This window comes from Loxodonta africana, chromosome 25, assembly GCF_030014295.1.
Source record: "Loxodonta africana isolate mLoxAfr1 chromosome 25, mLoxAfr1.hap2, whole genome shotgun sequence".
Lineage (NCBI taxonomy): Eukaryota > Metazoa > Chordata > Mammalia > Proboscidea > Elephantidae > Loxodonta > Loxodonta africana.
Window position 1 is genome coordinate 43,149,273 of NC_087366.1, and position 23,623 is coordinate 43,172,895.

Below are 23,623 nucleotides of genomic sequence, written 5' to 3' on the forward strand. Positions count from 1 at the left end.
CCCTCCTGATAGAATAAGTGTGGTGAAAGGATACAACCCTGATGCACACCTTTCCTGACTTTAAACCATGCAGTATCCCCTTGTTCTGTGTGAACGATGGCCTCTTGGTGTATGTACAGGTTCTGCATGAGCACAATTAAGTGTTCTGGAATTCCCATTCTTTGCAACGTTATCCATAATTTGTTATGATCCACACAGTCGAATGCCTTTGCATAGTCAATAAAACACAGGTAAACATCTTTCTAGTATTTTCTGCTTTCAGCCAGGATCCATCTGACACCAGCAATAATAACCCTCCTTCCACAACCTCTTCTGAATCCAGCTTGAATTTCTGGCAGTTCTCTGTTGATGTACTGGGCAACCATTTTTTAATTATCTTCAGAAAAATTTTACTTGTGTGTGATATTAATGACATTGTTCAATAATTTCCACATTCTGTTGGGTCACCTTTCTTTGGAATATAAATCTTTTCCAGTCGGTCAGCCAGTTTTCTAAACTTCTTGTCATAGATAAGTGAGCACTTCCAGCACTGCATCTGTTTGTTGAAACATCTCAACTGACATTCGTCAATTTCTGGAGACCTGTTTTTCACCATTGTCTTCAGTGTAGCTTGGACTTCTTCCTCCAATACCATCGGTACTTGATCATACGCTACCTCCTGAAATGGTTGAATGTCGACCGATTCTTTTTGCTACAGTGACTCTGTGTATTCCTTCCATCTCCTTTTGATACTTCCTGCGTCATTTAGTATTTTCCTCATAGAATCCTTCAATATTGCAACTTGAGGCTTAAATTTTTTCTTCAGTTCTTTCAGCTTGAGAAATGCCAAGAATGTTTTTCCCTTTGGGTATTCTAACTCCAGGTCTTTCACATTTCATTATAATACTTTGTTTGTCTTCTCCAGCCACCCTTTGAAATTTTCTCTTTACCTCTTTTACTTCATCATTTTTTCCATTCTCTTTAGCTACTCTACTTTCACAAAAAGTTTCAGAGTTTCTTCTGACATCCATTTTGGTCTTTTCTTTCTTTGATGTCTTTTTAGTGACCTTCTTCTTTCTTCATGTATGATAGCCTTGATGTCATCCCACAACTCGTCTAGTCTTCAGTCATTAGTATTCAATGTGTCAAATCTATTCTTCAGATGGTCTCTAAATTCAGGTAGGATATACTCAAGGTTGTACTTTGGCTCTAGTGGACTTGTTTTAATTTTCTTCAGCTTCGGCTTGAACTCGTATATGAGCAATTGATTGGTCTGTTCTGCAGTTGGCCCCTGGCCTTGTTCTTACTGATGAAACTGAGCTTCTCCATTGTCTTTTTCCAGGGATGTAGTCGATTTGATTCCTGTGTATTCCTTCCAATGAGGTTGCCATTTATGCTGTCGAAAAAAGATATTTCCAGTGAAGAACTCATTGGTCTTGCAGAATTCTATCATGCAATCTCTGGCATCATTTCTATCACCAAGTCCATATTTTCCAACTACCAATCCTTCTTTGTTTCCAACTTTTCATTCTGATCACCAGTAATTATCAATGCATCTTGATTGCATGTTTGATCAATTTCAGACTGCAGAAGTTGGTATAAATCTTCAATTTTTTCATCTTTGGGCTTAGTGGTTGGTGGGTAAATTTTGAATAATAGTTGTATTAACTGGTCTTCCTTGTAGGCTTATAGATATTATCCTATCACTGACAGCATCGTACTTCAGGATAGATCTTGAAATGCTCTTTTTTACAATGAACACAATGCCATTCCTCTTCAATTTGTCATTCAGGGCAGAGTACCTCATATGATTGTCTGATTCAGAATGGCCAATATCAGTCTATTTCAGCTCACTAATGCCTAGGATATCGATCTTTATGTGTTCCATTTCAATTTTGACAACTTCCAATTTTCCTAGATTCATATTTCATACATTCCACGTTCCAGCTGTTTGCAGCTGGTTCTTCTCATTTTCTATTGTGCCACATCATCAAATGAAGGTCTCAAAAGCTTTACTCCATTCACGTCATTAAGGTCAACTCTACTTTGAAGAGGCAGCTCTTCCCCAGTCATATCTGAATGCCTTCCAACCTGATGGGCTCATCTTCTGGCACTATATCAGGCAAAGCTCCACTGCTACGAGTAAGGATTTCATGGGCCATTTTTTTCAGCAGTAGATTGCCAGGTCCTTCTTCCCAGTCTGTCTTAGTTTGGAAGCTCCACTAAAACCTGTCCACCATGGGTGACCCTGCAGGCCTTTGATATACCACTGGCATAACTTCCAGCATCACAGCAATACACAAGCCACCACAGTACAACGAACTGACAGGTGAGATACTTTATTGGAAACAGATACTATGAAACTAATCAAAATATGTGACTATGTACCCAGAGTAATTGTTCTGCTTCTGTTATTTTTAATGTTCAGATAATCAATATAATTTAATTTTGCTTTTTAATGTACACACATTGTTATTATTTTAGAGAAAATTTTCTTTTTGAAATTAGCTTTTAAGTAGTATAACGTATAGGTCTACATAGGAGCCCTGGTGGTAGAGTGGTTAAGAGCTTGACTGCTAACTAAAAGATCAGCAGTTAGAACCCACCAGCTGCTCCTTGGAAATCCTATGGGGCAGCTCTACCCTGTCCTATTGGGTCACTATGAGTCGAAATCAACTCAAAAGCAATGGGTTTATCAATGTGATAAAACCAATTTTTCTGGTCCATAAAAATTTTCTTAATTATACAATTTTAATTATTTTAGCATGTTCTTCATTCTAGGGTGTCCCAGTTTGTATGACAAATTATATTACGAATATTTTTTGAACACTCTTCTTGAAGAAAAATGACCTAATCTTTGTCTTACCCTTTTAAAATCTTTTCAGCATTTGGCAGTTTTGCCTCTTCTCTCTAGGCAATGAAACTGAGAACGCTAATCAGGGGAGGTATTGTGCTGGGTCTATGGGGCAGTTCTGCTCTGTCCTATAGAGTCGCTATGAGTTGGAATCGACTCGACAGCAATGGCAAATGGCTTTTTTATTGTGCTGGGTACTTTATATACATATGAACTTTATATACATATGAACTTAGGAACATAAATATGAAAAATGTATCAATAGCTCCATTTTAAGGATAAAGAAATAGGCTTATAGACAAAATATTGCCCAGGAATGTAAATCCTGAACAGCAGAGGTGAAATTTAACTCCAGTGGGTCTACCAGATTTCTTCCTCTCTTTACTTAGCTTCCAGAGTATGAGCCACTTACGGAGTGAGTTAACTTCCATGACCACATTTGTCTCCTTTGATGGTTACCTCTCATCTTCCTCGGCCATCCTCTTTCACAGCTTCAACTCTTGCCTCTGTTTAAATGACTTAATATGGCGAGTAGCCCTGAGTTACTGACGAAAATGTGTAGCTCTCATTCAGAACCGTGCTTTCTAATTCCTTCCTTACCTTACTGAGACAAAATTAAGTACTCTTGACCCCAAAATTTGAAGACGAGGCCCATCTATTAGAGTTCAAGGTTCAATACAGGAAATATATCTCATTTTCTCCAACCCTTATTTCTAGAAAGAGGGCTTCTTACCTTTGGATTCCATAGGCTTATGGGTATTTTTTATGCTGATACAGTAGGTGGGATGGAATGAGCTCTTTTGGTACCCATCTTAGCTGTGTGACCTGTGGCTGGGTATCCCAAGGTCAATCTTTTTTGGGAAGCCCTGAAGAGCACGGTGAGATCTCAGCAGCTGTCTCCAGGATTATAAGATACTAAGAGCTTCAACTCCCTGGCTTGACACAGGTGTTTTATGATTTCAATGCTTTGCTTCTGGACATGACAAAGGGGGGACAATAATCAGCAGCTATTTCTCCTAGACTCCAGATTTCAGGTAGGTCTGGGTCAACTGCTCAATAGCCAGTTGTTGAATGGCCAATTCAATGAAATCGCTTTTAATAAAAACTATTAGTTTATCAGTTTTAATCTTGTCTTTATAATACCTTAAGAAATGCTGAATGTCTCTCCCAGATTTCTTACTGCTGTAGCTGTTGACAAAAAGACCCAAATAGGGTCTTATTTAAGAGCATGACCTTGAAAATGAGTATGAAAAATTTTCATATACTTTTGTGAACACACATTTTTTCCATCAAACTAAACAATGAAGTCAGTTTGGCTGGTGTCATTCTGTGAACTGCTGCTTCTGTGTGTAGGGTTGGGGGTAGTTCCAGCTCATCAATTCCAAAGCCCTCTTTCTTCCTCTGAAATTTCTCTTCACTCAGGAAAGCCCCTTGTTTTTCTCTACGTTTGCTCATAGGGATCAACGGATTGTTTTTTGTCTCCACCTTAAACATATTTACCTGATACTTTTGCAAGTCCTTGACCCTCATCATGTTTATCCAGCGGTAATCTTTGGACACACTGCTGGAAAGAGGTCATTCCTTATTGCATGAGCACAATGATTGGTTAATGTTTCATTAACATTTTCCTGTTCATGCTCACATCTAAGACAGCTCATGACCTCCATTAATAGGTCACTGCAACTCCAGGATACAAGAGACACAAGTAGAGAAGCATAACTGGGTGGGGAGCATGTCCGGAGATGTACTTTTTAGTTTTAAGTACTCCAAGATTTCTCAAGATTGGCACTATTGACACTTTGGGCTGGAAAATTCTTTGTTGTGGGAGGACTGTCCTGTGTATTGTAGGATATTTAACAGCCTAACTGGCCTCCACCCACTAGGTGCCAGTAGCACCTCAGATGTGACAACTAAAAATGTCTCCAAACCTCTTGCCATCGAGTCAATTCTGACTCAGAGCGACCCTATATGACAGAGTAAAACTGTCTCATACAGTTTCCGGGGAGCAGGTAGTAGATTTGAACTGCCAGCCTTTTGGGTAGCAGCCATAGCTCTTAACCACTGTGCCAGACATCGCCAAATGTGCCGCTGGAGAGGGGAGGGTAGGGAATTGACCCCAGTGGAGAATCACTGAAGTACACTGATTTTCAGTATAGCCCCAAAAAGGGATTTCCAAAAGCTTTATTCAAGATTACATCATAAAGCATGCTGTTTTACTCCACGAACATACACAGATGATTGTCTCGGCTCAAAGGATTACATGATGGCTTATAATAAGGTATGATATATGGGACAGCTGTGCAAAGACTGTTTGAGGCTAGGAACTTGATCAGCTGTTATCTTTATTACAAAAGTGGTTATGTCTCTAGTCGATCCTTCAAATTACAGCCTGTTTAGACTGAAGATGCCTGCTCTGGCAAAACATGGGGCACCCCGGTAGGGATACTGTTCCACAAGTCTGCAACGGTTGCTAGTTTGGTTGGTGCATTGCAGCCTCTGCTAAGCAATCTAATTTACTTCATTTTGTGATTTTTTTTTCCAATAAAAATCTTTTTTTCTTTAACAAAATAGACTTAGGGAAAAAAATATGCTTTGTTTTAAAGCAAATTGCACACGCATCACATCTGAAAACACTGACAAAAACAGAGAATATATGTGTCCTAATTTGTTTACCTACTTTCTAAAAACACACCCACAAGTCCTCACTCAGAAGGCCAAGTGTTTGGTCAAATTATTCTCCCAGATCACAGGAAAATAAAAGGTGGCTACATACAAGATTTAATAACGAAATAGCAAGTGCTTTTTCACGTCTAAGGGGTTTTTTCTTTAAACACTATCAAGGAGAAAAAATCAAAACCCTTTACAATTTGACATGGTTCTTTCTGTAGATTCAACTATAATACAAGTCAATTAACATAAAAGAAAAATGAGACTTTAAAAAAAAATGTTATACAATTTAATTATTTTATTTTATACTTTTTGAAGTCACATTAGACTTAGCATGTCCTTGGATTTTACACACTGATCAAATTACTCTGACAGATATAGTCAAGTTTAATAGCAGTTTCTTTAAAAGGTTATCCATTTGGGTATAAGAAAAATAAGGAGTCTGTTTTATTTTATACAACATGATTGTTTTTATTATAAATATATTTAAACTACTTTGGCCCCAGCATGTCTGCAGGTTTCACCCACTCATCAAACTGCTCTGCTGTGAGATAGCCAAGTTCAATGGCAGTTCCCTTTAAGGTTGATCCATTTTTGTGTGCTGTCTTAGCAATCTTTGCTGCCTTGTCATACCCTGAAGTAAAAAAAAAAAAAAAGATGGAGTTAGTAGTAAAATTTGTTTTCCTAACCAAATGCCCATCATTATTATTGACTTGATAGTGATGCTATAGGCCTCAACCAGTAATTTTTAATCTTAAAAATATTTAACACAGTGATTATCTTGATAACTGTCATTTCTTACATATCATAAAACCTTCACTTTTCTTCAACAAGGCAGACATAAACCTATCTCATTTTCTACAACATAGTCTTCCTAAGTTGCAACTGCACATAAAGTCGGATATTTTCGTGGGGGGTAGAGGAAAATAATGTAGCACCAAGACATAAAAATGGACACCTGGATAGTGCAAATATGTGTAGTTTCAAACAACATGTTTAATAAGAGAGCAATTATCTTTCCAGTGAAGTATTAGCAAGTTAAACGCTACAATGAATACACAGTACTGCACAGTGGAAACTGTGGGGAGTCGCTCTGAGCTGTGAGTCCTCCTCTCACAATGAGGGAAGAGCAGTCAGGGTTCTAAGGAATGATGTGTCTCAGGGCCACTGCCACTTCCAACAGCAAGTCAGCTCTCGGCTGCAATGTCTTCCCTAAGTTGGCTTCTTCCCAGACATTACAAGATTACAGGTGGGGAACTTTTAGTAGAAATACATACTTCTACAAAAGATCAGAGGTGTACTGTGTACTTCAGAATAACTTTTAAATTAATAAAGGAGGACGGAGCATGGCCGGGTAGTGTTTTGGCCTGTTGGACATAGGGTCACTATGAGTCAAAACTGACTCGATGACACCTAACAACTACATCAAACAGGCAAGCCAGTTCTGCGAGTTGTTTTAACATGATTAAAAAGAAAAAAGACAGACAGTTAAAGCAAGAAAGGACAGAAAAAATAAAACCATTGTGGTAGGAAAGTAAAAAGCAATGTCAGAGGAAAATGACCAAAGGGAAGAACCCTGCTGAAGCAGAATGCTCATCAACCAAGCAAGATGTTATGTGTCAGTATGCAATTAATAACCCTCTGTAAGGAAAATTATGGGTACTTCATTACTTAACTGAATTTGTGAATGTTGAACATGCTGAAATGGCATTTACTGATCACAATAACTTTTAACAAGGTTTCTCATGTTAAACTTCTTGGTCAATTTTATGTAACCTGTATTTTTATGTTAATAATAAAGTCCAAGCATTAATGCTAACCACACTGAGCTTTCTTAAGACTTCACTTCAAATTCTATAAAACACTATTAACAATCAGCATGTTACCTAACAAGGACGTACAAGAACCATGGTAAGGTTCATGCTTGGTCAACCAGTAAGGTGCTGCTTTTCCATTTTATCTTTGTATGGCCTCTGATAAGTCTTTTCACATCACATTAAATTAATTCCAGGAAAGGTTTAAAAATCACTCAGCTCCAGGAGGCACCTCTAATTCAAATGTTTCCGGCAAGTGTTGAAGTACAGAGCTGATGAAATATTTTGCACAGAAGCCTTCAGGTTCCCCTTTGTATTTCGCCACTTAAATGCCGATATACAATAATTTTAAAATGGATCAAAATATCATAACCAATCTCAATACTACATCAAAGAACAGATACCACATTGAGTTCAGAGCTACCCAAAGCAAGCCAAGTGCACTTTGTAAAACTGAACTTATAGCTTAATGTAAAGTTCAGGATTATAGAATAATGTTTTAAAGCAGTAACCCTATCATGCCAAATGATGGAATCAACTTGTTTTAAAACAGAAAACCAACAACTATGTTAACATCCTCAGCTTGGCAGTAAGGAAAAGGGAGAAAAAGGCTTTAATGCATCATAACATAATGCAATGAATGCCTTAAAACCCGCAAAAGTCAAATACTTTTCTATTTATTTAAATATTTTCTGTTTATTTAAATCAAATCACAAATAAAAGCAAAATAAACACAGATATGTTAAAAAAAAATACTATTCCTCACTTACCGACTATCTTGTTACCTGACATTTTGCACTTACAATGAAAAAAAAATCTACTATTTGACTATTTGGCACGTTAACACCATATATCTGGCGGTAATGAACGCTGAGGTGCAAGGCGAGAGTAATGCTGGCTGTGATGATGGTTATGTGTCAGTTTGGCTGGGCCATGATTTTCAGTGGTTTGGCAGTTATGTAATGATGTACTTTAGCAGTTATGTAATGATGCAGCCATCCTCCATTTTTGTGAGCTGATGTGGTCATCCTCCATTTTCACATAATGCCAATTTTTGCATAATGACCTGGTCTTTGGAAACTAAACATGCTGATAAGTGAGGAGTGGGTATATTTAATGGGAATCACTACAATCAGTCTATAATCCCAATATATAGACGTTTGATTGTACATAACGAAGTATTTACAGTTTTGGAAAAGGCTTAGAATACCAAAGCATGGTTTTACATAAAATGTTTGCATTTCTCCCTATTTTTCCCATAAGCAATACATCTTTTTCTTTTGTTTTAATAGCAATTTTCCATCTCAGAAATAAATGCAAAAAGCAACAACAAAACACAGCAGAGCAGAATCTAGAGAAGGCAGGAAAACGAATTCATTCCATGTTGCTACTGAGCCAGTGCCACCTAGTGACATTGCCAGCTGGGAGGCCTAACAAATCAACCTTTCACAAAGGTGCACACAGAATGCCAAGCATCTGAATTCCATTAAGAGCACAGGAAGTTTAAACTACCACTTCAGAATTCACTATGACATCTGAAAAAAATGAAGCATCATCAATCAAGTTTTTGATAGAACTATGACACCATTAAGCTATAAATATATACTTTTCAACACAATTTCAAATATTTTAAAGAGATTTTACTGAAACAATATCTAAAAGGAATGTGCTGTCCACACACATTCATTCAGTAATCTCTCTAAAAATGTTCAACTTTTCTATTCTGTGTTCAAAATAATATTATTATTCCTTCAGATCTTACCTATATGGGGATTAAGCGCCGTCACCAACATTAAAGACTCATTCATTAGCTTGTTGATTCTTTCTGTGTTGGCCTGGATTCCCACCACGCAGTTTTCTGTGAAGGAAACTGAAGCATCCCCCAGCAGCCTTGCTGAGTGTAACACATTTTTAATCTGTAGGAGAAAGAGACAAACCTACTAAGTCTCACATTTTTTTTTTGGTCCAGTAACATATATTATTCATAAATAGTATTACATATTATTAATAATGTTATTTATGGTTCATAAATTTGTAATTCAATAAAGCATACAGCACTCCTACAAATTATAAGGTACTATATAAAAGAAAACAGGTCCCTGGGTGACACAAATGGTTTGTGCTCATCTAATTTTTTAACCTAAGACTGAAGTTTGAACCCACCCAGCAGTGCCATGGAAGAAAAGCCTGGTGATCTACTTCTGTGAAGATTACAACCAAGAAAATCTTGTGGAGTAGTTCTACTCTGTAACACATGCGGTTGCCATGAATCGGAGCCGATTCAACGGCAATGGGTTTTGGCTTGATGTAAAAGAACAAATATGAAAGGAATTATAAACATTTGAGGGCACAAAAATTGAAAACAGATGAGAATATGCAAATACAGATACCTAAAGCACAAGATACCCTGTGGTAAGTTCTGAGACAGAGGGATGGAGCACTGAACAGCACAGAGAAAGAGAGCTGGTGACACTCTATTTGACGGAGAGGATGCAGATTAGCCAGAGACAGAAGAAGAACCTTCCCGTAGAAGGAAGAGGATAAGCAAAGATACGGAGGTTAGAAAGTCCAGCCAGGGCTTACAAGTTCAAGTTCTGAATAATCATCACATTTTTTTTTTACACTTAAACTAAAATATTTCATGGTCACTTTAAAATAACTTTTCATATAATATTTAAAAATAGTGTTAAATCAATTAATTTGTTTTAGGCATTCTTTTAATTTTAGGTAACATTTTCAGTATTTATTATGATATATCCACATTCTAATTTCCTTTGGCCTAAAACCCAGGGTCTGACAACTATACTGCCAATAATACAAGACTCTAATAGAAGGTACAGAACTTTAAGGTCTAATTTGGTATTTTATTACAAGGCAAATGGATTTATTTTCTATTAAAGACAAAAAAAAAATTAACCAGTCACTTATTATGCAAGGCAGCTGGCATTAATTGTTAATAATCTGATCTGAAAGCAAAAGCTTATAGTTCTAAATCTTGTTTTGGCTCGTCTTTTTTATTTTCCACTAGAACGTACACTCCATGAGGGCAAAGAAAACGTCCTATTAATTGGCCTATCACTAGAACACAGCACAGTGCCTGGCACAGAGTAAAACTCAGTAAATATCTGACAGATACACTGAATGGATATACTTAATATTTGTCATTTGCATGTTCAGACTTTACACCAGATACCAACTAGATACACGTCCCCAATCTATTTTAGATATAATGCTTTACACAAATAAAGGACTCTACATGATGCCAACAACTCCCTTATTTGTAGCTGGGGAAACTGGGTGAAAAATGATGCCCTCTTGTTCCACCTTCATAAAGTTAAGGAAAAAGAACAGTTTTGGTGGGCACACTAATGTGTTCAAGGAATACGGAAGTGGTAAAACCAATGAAAGAAAGTCTGAGAGATGACAGGAAGACAAGGAACTCAGGAGAGAGCGTTGAAGAAAACGTGTTTCCAGGGGGAACAGTCGGCAGCAAATGTCAGTAAAAGAAGCACTGTTGAAAGTCTACTGAGTTTAGGAGGTCACTAACGCTGTGAGAGCAAGCCAAGCACAAGTGACGAGGGCTGAGGCCAGGCTGTAGTGACTGTAGTGATAGTGAGTATGGACTAGTCTTTCAAAAAGACAGACTTTGAAGGAAGAAAAAAAAAGGCAGCCTGAGATGGAGACAGGGCTGAAAGGGGCTTATTTTCCTTTTTTTTTAAAAAATCTGAGGAGACCTAAACATTTCTAGCCACTGGTGCAGTAGTTAAGTGCTCAGCTTCTAACTGAAAGCTCGGCAGTTGGAACCCACTAGCTGCGCTGAGGGAGAAAGATGTGGCAGTCTGCTTCTGTAAAGATTACAGACTTGACACCGGACTGGGCAACACTACTCTGTCCTACATGGTCACTATGAGCTAGAATCATCAACTTGACAGCAGTGGCTTTTTTTTTTTTTTAGCACCCCTAGTGGTGAGATACAAGGAAGAAACCTATACCTTATTTTCAGACTTTTTCTTCCTATTTAAAAAAAGCAAACCACCAAATTACCTGAGCTAAAAGTCACCTAATTAAATATCCAGGTTGAATCCTCTAAAATAATATATGGTTAAGTTCCCATACGACTTACATAATTCAAGTACCTAATGTGGAATTTCTGGAAACCTTTATGAAAGACAAAAACCAAGACAACTTGGCCTTTGCAGGCAAAAACACTAAAAATCAAATTTAAAGCTCACCATCATTGGCTTGAAAACATTCAACTCAAAATGTCCATTGCTGCCTCCAACAGTAACAGCAACGTGATTCCCCATGACTTGTGCGGCAACCATGGTCATTGCTTCACACTGGGTGGGGTTCACCTTTCCTTTAAGAAAATCACCAGTGAGAGAATCCAGATCAAATATGCTCATGAATTCAGGTATCAATAAAGATTACACTTAATGTCAAATCGGAAAAAAATCCATTAAATGAAGTAAAACATACAATAAAGCAGAGACCTAACCATCAATGTCAATTTAGTGTAACCAACCAAAAACAAGGGGATGGGCAGCAACGAACTGAGTCACAGCTACACATTAAGTATAGTTCCGTACCTGCATGGATTTCATTCATTCTATAAATATTTATGGAAAACACACTGGTGAACAGGAAAAACAAAGTCCCTGCCCTCACAGAACTTGGAGGCTAGGAAGAGAGCAGGCAACTATAATAGGTAAGGGATAACTACAGAGACAGGCAGGCTGCTATGGGAACACGTATCAATATTCGGGAGGCTTCCCGCAGGAAGCTGACATGGAAGCTGGTCCTACTCATCATACAAGTCTCCAGAACCACATCACCCTGGTGACACTCCTCTGACAAGGTCAAGTTTGAATCAATGTCCCAGACATCCTCTGACAAGTACAAGGTAACACGCTGGGAAGATTATTTCTGTATCTGTGACTTTCTACTTCTCGTTTTTAGGCAATCACCTGGGATTTGCAATCAACTAAATCCTTATGTCATTTTTCAACGTGAATTACTTTAAAGTCAGATCTCTTCTCATTCTACACAGATGTATGTTTAAAAGAATTCATAGTCAGGTCCTTCTTTCACTATTAAAAGTCACCTTGTCAGTTTTATGAATCAGAGGCCTTTATGAATCTTGGCTCTGTCATCCAACATATTGCTATCTCAACTTCTATCAGCAGTAACCTGTGCCTTCACCTCGGTCACCAGTAAATGCTGAAGGGGCGGAACCCTCCAGCTTACTGCCAAGATAGCCCTCCAGGCTGAAGTCACCTCATTAGTCACCCCTTAAATGTCACTGCTCCCCCAGCTGTGTCCATCTCACAGTAATGCCCACACTTCTCCACTCGACTCAGTGACTATCATCTGAGTCTGTCAAATGACATGCTGAAATCGAGACATACAGTGTCTGTATCACTTCGCTTATTTAACAGGCCCACAGCCCAACGGAAACGGTGAAGTAAGAGGCGTTTGGTATGACTCGTTTTTATTCAACCCATGCGGATTGCTTTAACAGTCTGTTCTAGAATTCTCTTGGCTTTTGAACTATAAAAAATAGAACCATTATATGTTTTCTAGTGTGGGAATCAAAGTACATGCTGCTAATTCATACTCTTTTTTCCTATCTTACTGGGTGATGCCCCTACAAGTCCTGATCAAAGGGGTGACAGAGACATTCTGAAACAAGCTGCCTCATGTACCCTACTCCATCCATCTTTAAGATGACATTAAACAAAAGGAAACGTTCTGCGGATGACAATGCCTGGGAACAAGCCAAGTTCCAGCTGTATCTACTAGGGATGATACCTGGCATGATACTGCTTCCTGGTTCATTCTCAGGCAAGATCAGTTCTCCCAGACCCGACCGAGGACCAGAGCCCAGAAAACGGATATCATTTGCTATCTTCATCAGACTGCAAGCGGCAGTGTTCATGGCACCACTGAGTTCAACCAAGGCATCGTGAGCAGCCAGAGCTTCAAATTTATTTGGAGCCGTGACAAAAGGCAAGCCTGAAGAACACAAAAAGAAAAAACCTATATGGGTGAACAACAACAACAAAAACATTCTTCTACTATCACTAAGGTAAACAGAAAGTTCTAGCATATGAAAAGCAAAAACAAAAAATAAAAATTTTACTTCAGAAAAGTGTGTACTTAAGACTCCTGCTTTGTCTATGTCTCAAGCTTTGTCTACGTGTCTTTAAGAAGTCCTGAAGGAGTGGAAACAACGTGGTGATACACTTGCACATTTAAAGGGTGAAAAAATAAGCATGATAAATATATCGTGGGGAAAAAAAACACTCTCCGCTGCAAACGCGTTTGTATGATTACCTGGCTACTCTTGAGTAAGGATGAAAAAAAAAGGCAGGTAAAATTCACTCTGCCTTGTTCCACAATCCTTTCCTAGTACAACTGTTTTTACCCGCATTACTCTGTTCCATTCTTTCCTCTAGCTAGGGGCCCACAAGAATCTCTGAGAGAACAGGAAGCCAAAATGAGTAAGATGTTCTCAGTCAACCTCTCCCATGTTCAAAATTTTAAAGACCAACATATTCTATTTGAATATACATGGACTGCCAAAAGAACGAACAGATCTGCCTTGGAAGAAGTACAGCCAGAAGGCTCGTCAGAGGTAAGGATGGTGAGACTTCATCTCATGTACTTTGGACATGTTATCAGGAGCGACCAGTCCCTGGAGAAGGACATCACGCTTGGTCAAAGGGTGGGTCGGCAAGAATGAGGAAGATCCTCAACGAGACTGACACGGTGGCTGCAACGGTGGGCTCGTGCACAACTATGACTATGAGCATGGCACAAGACCCAGCAGAATTTCACTCTGTTGTACAGAGAGTCACTGTGACTCAGAACTGACTCGATGGCAGCTAGCAACAACATAACAGTATAGTCTATACGCTAAGAATATAGTTCTTCTCCATTAAAATCTGATTTTTAGGAAGTGCTGCTAGTAAGTAAGAATGTGCATTGCGTAAGTATCTCTACCCTAGCCCTTTAGTGTGATCTCCATCTTAATAAGAGATATCTGGAGATGACAACTTGGCTCCGTTAATAGTTATTATCAAGGGTATAGTACTCACTGTAGTAAAGGAAAGATAATTCAATTACCTTTTAAAGGCCAATAATTGAAAGAAATACCACAGTATGTCTAAGGAAAAAAAGATACCAAGCATGTTAATATCTACAACATATCTACCTTTCAAATGAATTTTTTAACCATCGGGTGATTCCACCTGCTTTGAAAACTGGCATTCAAAACAGCCTTAAAAGGAAAATGATTGCCCACCACCAGGCAGTAAACAAAGCCAGCACTGGCAGATTTTAATCCCAGGCTGTACGGACTCATAGATGGCAAATTTTTTTAAAAACCCAAGGGATTTACATTATGACGTCTGAAACAGATACAAAACACAAATGTTTGATGGGAAAGTATATTTCTAACTTTAAATCTGGAAGAATTCAAGGCGGAAAAACCTAGAAAATGTATAGAAAATTATTAATAATTCACACTACCACTAACCTGTGAGTGCAGCCACTTTTGCAGCAACCTTTTCTGCAAAGCCAATTCTAGTATTTAAGCCAGTACCAACAGCAGTGCCTCCGGCTGCGAGCTCATAGATTCTCGGCATGGCAGCTTTTATTCTCGTCATTGCATATTTCACTTGTTGAACGTAACCACTAAATTCCTGAAGAGAAAGAAAGTGCAATGAGGATAAATAATTCCCTAAGGGCTTACAAGTTTTTCTAACTGCATTAAATTGAAGTTTTTTTTTTTTTTTTAAACACATTTCAGAATACTAAATAATAATCTACTCAAGTGGTATTTATACTGTTTCAACTGGTGAGATGAGCAAAGTGTAGGGAAGGATGAGGATTTACAAGCCCGTAAGACTGGACAATGCCACAGATGGTTACAAGCAGTCTGTTTATAATCTGGTCTTTTAATAGAAAGTAAAGAAAAACAACACAGAAAATAAACTTTAAAAAAGAATGACTTTACTATGTTATTTATTATTGGTTTATCTGCAGTCTATTTAAATAAGCTTAAGGGATTTCTTATCATTTGCTGGTCTCTGTCAGACAATTTTGAGAAAAAAAAAAATAGTGAATTCTCTATCAAGAAAAATGCAAACACTCTCCATACAATTTCAGTTTAAGAACCTGATAGGGGACATCTTTCCATGAGGACATCTGACAGGGCCTCGAGAAGCTAAGTGATACACTGAACAGCACCAGAAGATACCAGGGGAGCGTCAGACTACAGCTTCAAGATGCATCTCAATTCTGCTATTCATGTCACACTGGCACCCAAAAGATGACACACTTTAAATAAGGCAACCACAAAGTTTTTATGTTTCTAATGTGGCAAGGTATCTCTTAACAGTTATGCAAGGACAATATGCATAAGTTGGACACAGCTGGCCATGCCAGGCTATATGGTTCCATACCCTAAATCTATCTTTTTTTCTGCCTAAAAACACTGGAAAACTATTATTAGATTTGATTAGTATTAGGATTTCATACTATTTGAAAAAATATGTATTTTCTAAAAATATAAGTCCTTTCGGGTTATCCTGATCCATCTGATAGAACTTCAATTTTATATATGCCAGTTAGATTCACTTACGGATATATTTTAATTGGGGAAAAAGGTATAGCTCAATACACAATTTCAATACAGGCAAGTATAAATGGTTTTGACAAGATAAAGCCAAACAGAAAAATAGAATGTTCTGTCACGATATGAGGAATGATGATATAACAAAAGAGGCTGGGTCATGTCCAAACGGGCTTCAGCACAGTGGTTTTCAACACGTGACACACAAAAAAAAGGGGAAAAAATTAGAAACCAAAAGGCTATTCAAAAATTTCCAAGACTGACATTATTCCTACTTGGAAGTTATGCACGGTACTTACAAGACACAGTCTTATAAGGTGACTTAATCTCATGAGTTCAATTTAGTCATAACACCTGTATTTCAATTAATCATTTCGAGTTTTCCTCCTTCACTCCATACCGCAATTAAGCTAAATTATCAAGTTGTCTTCAGTGTTGCCATCACCATCATCTGAGCAAAGTCACAAATAAGAATCTTTCCAAGTAAGCAGCGGCTAACCTCCTTCCCTCCCCTCAATTTCGATAGCTATTAGTTGCAGCTATCACCTAACACCTGGAACATATAACCATATCTTAACTGATACACCATTTGTGTACGTCCTACCTCCCAAACTAGAGTGTGAGCTTACGGAGACAGAACTATTCATCCTGACATTTCCTTAAGGTACCGTTGATAAAAACACAGAAGTATTTTTGGGTATTTTGGAGAAGAGAATGATTCCTCTTTCGCATGTAGCTAAAACAATTTTTTAAAAGTATAATCTGCTTCATTTAATCACTTTAAAATTAGTTTTTGAAGAATCTACTTAATTTAGAGTGAGAGATACAAAGAAAAGATTTTAATGATATTGATGAAGGTGATGATAGCAAACACTAATATGTGCTTACTACGTGCCAGGCATGGTGCTAAACATTCTACATGAATTAACTCTTTTGATTCTCACAATTACGCAACAAAAGAGATATTATTATTTTCCTCATTTTTCAGCTTGGAAGAATGAGGCATAGAAAGGTTAAATAATTTCCCCAAGGTCACACAGCTTGTACTGAGCAAAGCTAAGATCTGAACCCAAGAAGTCTGACACAGATTCTGGCTCTTAGCCACCATGCGCTGCACTCTTCTAAGTGGATGTCAATAAAAACTGATGACTGGTTAACGCAGTTTTAACTTCCTTGTTTTAACTTGGCCTTTTAAACCCAGTCTGAGTTAGAGGGCAATATTGTAGCCATTTAGATCAATACTTAAATTTAATAAAATACTCCAGCCACACTCCTATACCTGTCCAAGAGTAAGTGGAACAGCATCCTGCGTATGGGTACGCCCAATTTTGATGATCTGGGCAAACTCCTTGGATTTCGCATCAAGAGCGTCATGTAGCTTCTGCAATCCTGGTAACAGTACTTCATGCACTTCTGTTGCGGCGGCAATGTGCATTGCAGTGGGAAAAGTATCGTTTGAGCTCTGTTTGGAGACATTTCAGAAGAAATGCATAATAGTAATCAAGGGCAACAAAAAACAAACTTGAATGTCTCATTAGGAAAATCACTGAATGACCACTCCAAATTCAGTGTATTTAGGGCTCAACTACATTTATGTATGGCAAGTCACAGGTCACTTAGGATCAAATAAGAAGCCACCTGGTTTCTTGTATAGAGCCTCCTAGGACTGTATCATGCCATATATCACCTACACTGAATGTATTCATGTATTATTGTATCTGCTAATAAATGACAGTGAAACAGAGATGTACAGTTAGCAACTGCATCTCAAGACAGCAATAATAAAATACCTTATAGTTATATGCTGCATACAATCTTTCATAAACATTTCTTCATTTACTAAATTTCAGGAAAATTTTGTGAGGTAGGTCACCACTTTAAAAATAGGAAAGCCAAGCTCTCAAAGAGGCTGTGTGACTCACTGAAATGTTAGGAACCACAGAACTGGGACCCGGCCAGGTAAATTCAGCTCAGTGCTTTCCTCAATTGCTGCCCCGTACTAAATACTTGTACTTTTAAAGTGTAACATTATTTAAAAAGATACATTCCTTTTTTTTTTTTTTAACTTTTTCTTATGGAAAATACAGAGCGACTTATAAACCTAGGGTGAATGGCATAACCAACACCCATGTACCTACCACCTAAATTCAATAATTATCAACATATAGCCAACCCTGTTTCATCTACAGTGCCACCCCACTCCTCCACCCTACCATACGCACTATATTATTTTGAAGTAAATTTTAAACTTAAATGGTATACAAAAAATAAACTCATATTTAGAGGCAAGAATTGGGTTTGGAAAGTCCTTCATATAATCAATTTATATGAAAAACTTCCCTATTAATACTTAAAAATAAATTATATCTAGCACTCAGATCTTGGCTTCTAAACATTATTCTTCAATAAGCTTTTCTAAGAATTCCTTGGAAAATGGCTGTTTCTATGGTCCTGGTGGTGCAGTGGTTTAGAGCTTAAAAGTCAGCAGTTTGAATCCACCAGCCACTCCTCAGAAACCCTATAGGGGTGTTCTACTCTGTCCTACAAGGTCTCTATGAGTCGGAATCAATTCAACGGCACTTCACAACAACAGGGCCGGTGTCAGGAATATACAGGAGGAGGAGCCTAAAGCATCTCCTAGTACAATAAAAAAGTGCAGGAAGTGTTTTAAAAGAAAAATAAATTAAAGGATGGTGGCACGTCAAAAGCACACAAAAGCCAAGCAAAGAGAGCTCCCAAAGCTGGAAAAAACTGAGTAATAAAATAATAACAGAAGTATTGGTTATAAATCAAAGAATAAAGTAAATGTCCATGAGTCCACAGTGATATACACAAATGACTGAATAAACAAATACATGGAAGAGAAGGGACAAATATTTCTTACAGAAAAATTTTAGTTAATAAATGTAAAAACAATAAGGAAACAGAAAATCACCATTAAAATGCCACAGCAGGAATTGCTGTAGCGAGATCCACCAATGGAGGCTAAAATTAGTGGACTAAAGTTTAAGGAGAAACAGGAAGACATTTGCATGGCCTCAAAGTATCTCCTCCAATGTTATTTATTAATTACTGTGGAGATTTTACATACGTCATAAATGTTTTGATACTCCTCACTCTAGGAAGTAGAGCTTAATTCCCCCTTCTCCTGAGTGTGAATAGGACTTACTAGTCACTTCTAAAAATAAAGTATGGAAGAGAAAAAAGAGTAACTTCACAGTGAAGAAACTTGACAAGCACCATCTTAACCAAGTGATTAAAGTTAACATCACCTAGTAGCAAGTCAATGAGCCCTGGTGGCACAATGGTTAAGCACGTGGCTGCTAATCAAATGGTCTGCAGTTCTAATCTACCAGCAGCTCCACAGGAGAAAAGACCTGATGGTCTGCTCTCCTACACATGAAAAAAAAAAACCATTGCCATCGAGCTGATTGCAACTCATAGCCACCTACTAGGAAACCCTATGTGGCAGTTCTACTCTGTCCTATAGGGTCGCCATAGTGTCACTCTGAGTCAGAATCGACTGGAAGGCACACAAGAACAGTAACAAATCATGTTGCTATCATCTACACCTTGATGCTTAATGAGAGGGGCCCTTTACTTCTATGATATTTTTCCCCAAAACTCCTAATCCTAATCATGAGAAAACATCAGACAAACCCAAATTGAGGGACATCCTACAAAACACCTGACCACAACTTCCGAAAGTCTCAGAAGACAAGGAAAGACCAAGAAACTGTCATAGCTTGGAGGAGGCTAGAGGGACCTCACACCTAAATGCAATGTGACAGCCTGAACTTGTCCCTGGAACAGAAAAAGGACATCAGTGGAAAAACTGAGGAAATTCTAATAAAGTCTGTAATTTGGTTAATAGTATTGCACCAATGTTAATTTCTGAGTTTCAACCAAAGTGTCATGATTATGTAAGATATTAGCATTAAAGGAAACTAATTTAAGAGTATATAGACGCTCTCTGGAGCCCTGGTGGCTCCGTGGTTAATTCTACTGCTAACCAAAAGGTCGGCAGTTATAATCTACTACTTATAAGAAGTCTTCTTAGTTAAAGAATTTAAGTACAATGAACCTTCCTTGTTAAAAAGCTAATGTTAGTTCTACAAGAAAAATTTCAAGTATTCTTTTTTTTTTCACTATAAATGTTCACTTTATTATTTTCTCCCTGTAAACCCTGCATTTTTAAAGGTTTAAAATGAGAGTAGGAAATACATTGCTTAACACTGATCAGTTGTAAATATTAGTTGCCTTCTCAAATGTTAGTTGCACAGTTCTACTCTGAAACACATGGGGTCGCCATGAGTCACAGTCTACTGGGCTCCTTTTCCAAAATCTTTTGGACAACATGTGCTTTGGAATTTTCCAGACTTTAGAAAGGTAATATGGTTTATATACTGTATAGTATATAGCACCACTAATGGAGAGTACTGCAAAACCCCATAATCAAACACATACTTTATGTGACTACAAAATCTATAAATAGACTAATGCCAGGTTAGATGGGTTTGCTGCCAAATGAGTTCTCATCAGGTCAAATTTTGGCCCCAAATTAGTAATGTAAAACTTTCAGTCTACCGAGCTTTTGAACTTAGGAATTGCAAAGGCATTGTATAATGTATTATTTTATTTTACTTATCTTAATTCTTTTATTATTATTATTATTGTATTTTAGATGAAGGTTTACAGAACAAAAAAGCTTCTCATTAAACAATTAGTACACATATTGTTTTATGACACTGGTTACCAACCCCATGACATGTCAACACTCTCCCTTCTCAACACTGGGTTCCCTACTACGAGCTTTCCTGTCCCCTCCAGCCTTCTAGTCCTTGCCCCTGGGCTGGTGTGCCCATTTAGTCTCATTTTGTCTGACGGGCCTGTCTAATCTTTGGATGAAGGGTGAACCTCAGGAGTGACTTCATTACTGACCTAAAAGGCTGTCCGGGGGCATACTCTCTCAGGGTTTCTCCAGTCTCTGTCAGGCCACTAAGACTGTTTTTTTTTGTGTGTGTGTGTGTGAGTTAGAATTTTGGTCTACATTCTTCTCGAGCTCTGTGCGGGACTCTCTATTGTGATCCCTGTCAGAGGAGTCAGTGGTGGTAGCTGGGCACTACTAGTTGTGCTGGACTCAGTCTGGTGGAGGCTGTGGTAGTTGAAGTCCATTAGTCCTTTGGACTAAGTTTTCCCTTGTGTCTTTGGTTTTCCTCATTTTCCTTTGCTTCTGACAGGGTGCGACCAATGGAGTATCTTAGATGGCTGCTCACAAGCTTTTAAGACCCCAGACGCTACTCACCAGAGTAGAACATAGAACATTTTCTTTATAAACTATATTATGCCAATTGAGCTATATGTTCCTGGAGACCATGGTCCTCACAGCCCTCAGCCCAGCAATTCGGTCCCTCAGGGAGTTTGGATGTGTCTGTGGAGCTTCCATAACCTTGCCATTGACAAGCTGTGCTGGCTTCCCCAGTATCGTGTACCGTCTCACCGTTCAGGTGTTCTTTTTAATTTATAACAAAGAATAGATCATATACTAACCTGGCTTTTATTAACATGATCATTAGGATGTACAGGTTTCTTGCTGCCAAGTTCGCCTCCTAACATTTCAATTGCTCTATTGCTAATGACTTCATTTACATTCATATTGGTCTGGGTTCCTGATCCAGTCTGCCATACCACGAGAGGAAAATGATCATTTAATTTACCTTCAGCTACCTGCAAGGAAATAAAAAATTGTTAATGAGTATTTCAAAATATGAAACACTTAGTATTTATTTAACTATTTTAATCAACCATGATTAAGCAAGCCCCATTTACAGTACCATTTTTTCAATATGCTAAATGACTTGCTAACAGTACCCACAGTTCAAATGTGGTTGTCCAGCAAATCTCAGCTTCAGCTGTATCACTTGTTCAAATCACTGCTATTAGAAAAAGTGAAATATTATCTACTCTGAATGGTATGGTAATTTCACTGATTTCAAATGAAGGCTGATTTATGCAAAAGCCGGGTCTCCTCTAATAGCGTTCAGATAAGGCCACCTGTTAAGGCTGGCAAAATGTTAAGTCCTTAGACACATTTTTTGATGGTGCTCAGCAGGAGTATCTAACAGATGTTACAACTGGAGTCAGCAGGATAATGGACTAAATGTGAATTCACTAATAGCTACTTCGTCTCACAGATGCCCGATGAGTAGCAATCGCCAAGAGCAGAAACAATCACTGCCCAGATTTTGCCCTATTTTTGTCATACTTTTATACTTTTGGCTTATGTGTTAGTTTCTGGATTGTAAGCTTTCTAAGAGAGTGGGTATTTCATCTTCTGGAATGATTTGAGCTTAAAAAATTAGCATACGGTTAGGAAATTTATTACCTTAAAAAGCTGGCTCACTTTAATTTTTTTTCCAATTTTATAAAAATAATAATTGGAACATTATATACAGCTTTTAAACTTTATTTCTGATTGCTTCCTTAAAATAATGTTATTAGTGAATTACATTTTCCATGCCTATTATCATACAGGAACCCTGGTGGCGTAGTGGTTAAAAGCTACAGCTGCTAAACAAAAGGTGTGCAGTTTGAATCCACCAGGTGCTCCTTGGAAACCCTACAGGGCGGCTCTACTCTGTCCTATAGGGTGGCTATGAGTCGGAATCAACTCAATGGCAATGGGTTTGGTTTTGGTTTGGTAATATCATACAACCAACTAGTTTTAAAAGTAACCATTTATACATAAAATAAGAAATCAAATCTATACGTTCGGATGGTATCTTTTCAAAAAAGCAATTTAAAACATCATAAACTTAGAGGAAAGCATAGAGGCTTAAAAAGATCATCTAGAAATTTTATGACAGTAGAATACTTTATACCATCATTAACATCTTCGCCAGACAACAATGCTGCCGTCCTAATTTGAAATGCGTTAACTCCGGAATTCACAGTGTCCTTTTCCTCCTGTTCCTCCTGGTCCGAGGCTATTAAGTAAACATGCTTATCACCTACCTCATCTGCTGCCTTCATTATTGCACTGGCAATCTTTGGATCAAGACCATAATCCTGGTTTACTTCAGCAGCTGCTCGCTTTAAGATGCCAAAAGCTTTAATAACTGGGGCCTGAAATTAATCAGAAAAATGTGTCAAACTTGCAATTTTAATTAAGCATGAAAGTTTCGGATTATTGCTTTATGTAGGCATAAAACGTATACATAAACCAATAACTTAAGTATCAGTATGACCCTAAAATGTTGAGAATATAGAGAAAAAATTATAGATAGGTATATAATGAACCAAAAAAAGGAAAAAAAAGCAAATAAATTCACTCTTCATATGTATGTGCATACATCACACACACAGACACAAACACGTACAAGGTACCAATCAGCCTATTTTTTAAGATATACACTGTAAAGTACATCTGTGTATTCCATACGCTGCATGTCAAAGCAAACAGCACTCAGTTATTTCACCAACAAGCACCAGCGTTCTTCCTTGCTGGACCCCATGCTGCGTCATGAATTTCTCTTTCTCCTTTAGGACAACCAGTAGGAGAAAACCAGTCACTAAATATGGTATCAATTCATTCCAAAACCAAAAAAACTCATGATATTCTAGTAGTTGGTGAAGCCTTGACACTCATGTAACCAGAAACTTTCTGAAAAG

At 37.9% G+C, this 23,623-nt stretch overlaps 1 protein-coding gene across 2 annotated transcripts in view; it reads right to left on the minus strand.

Annotated features, from left to right (window-relative positions):
* Nucleotides 1-5,945: 5,945 nt before the first annotated feature.
* The window catches only part of FH (fumarate hydratase), a 29,831-nt gene continuing 12,153 nt past the window's right edge, over nucleotides 5,946-23,623 (minus strand). For both annotated transcript variants that reach the window (XM_064276720.1, XM_064276721.1), the window contains exons 3-10: nucleotides 22,963-23,077; nucleotides 21,503-21,675; nucleotides 17,232-17,414; nucleotides 14,855-15,020; nucleotides 13,126-13,329; nucleotides 11,547-11,674; nucleotides 9,077-9,230; nucleotides 5,946-6,134 (exon numbers count right to left, since the gene is read on the minus strand). In XM_064276720.1, the coding sequence (XP_064132790.1) occupies nucleotides 5,992-6,134; nucleotides 9,077-9,230; nucleotides 11,547-11,674; nucleotides 13,126-13,329; nucleotides 14,855-15,020; nucleotides 17,232-17,414; nucleotides 21,503-21,675; nucleotides 22,963-23,077 (1,266 nt within the window). In that variant the 3' untranslated portion in view covers nucleotides 5,946-5,991. The remainder of the gene's footprint in view (nucleotides 6,135-9,076; nucleotides 9,231-11,546; nucleotides 11,675-13,125; nucleotides 13,330-14,854; nucleotides 15,021-17,231; nucleotides 17,415-21,502; nucleotides 21,676-22,962; nucleotides 23,078-23,623) is intronic.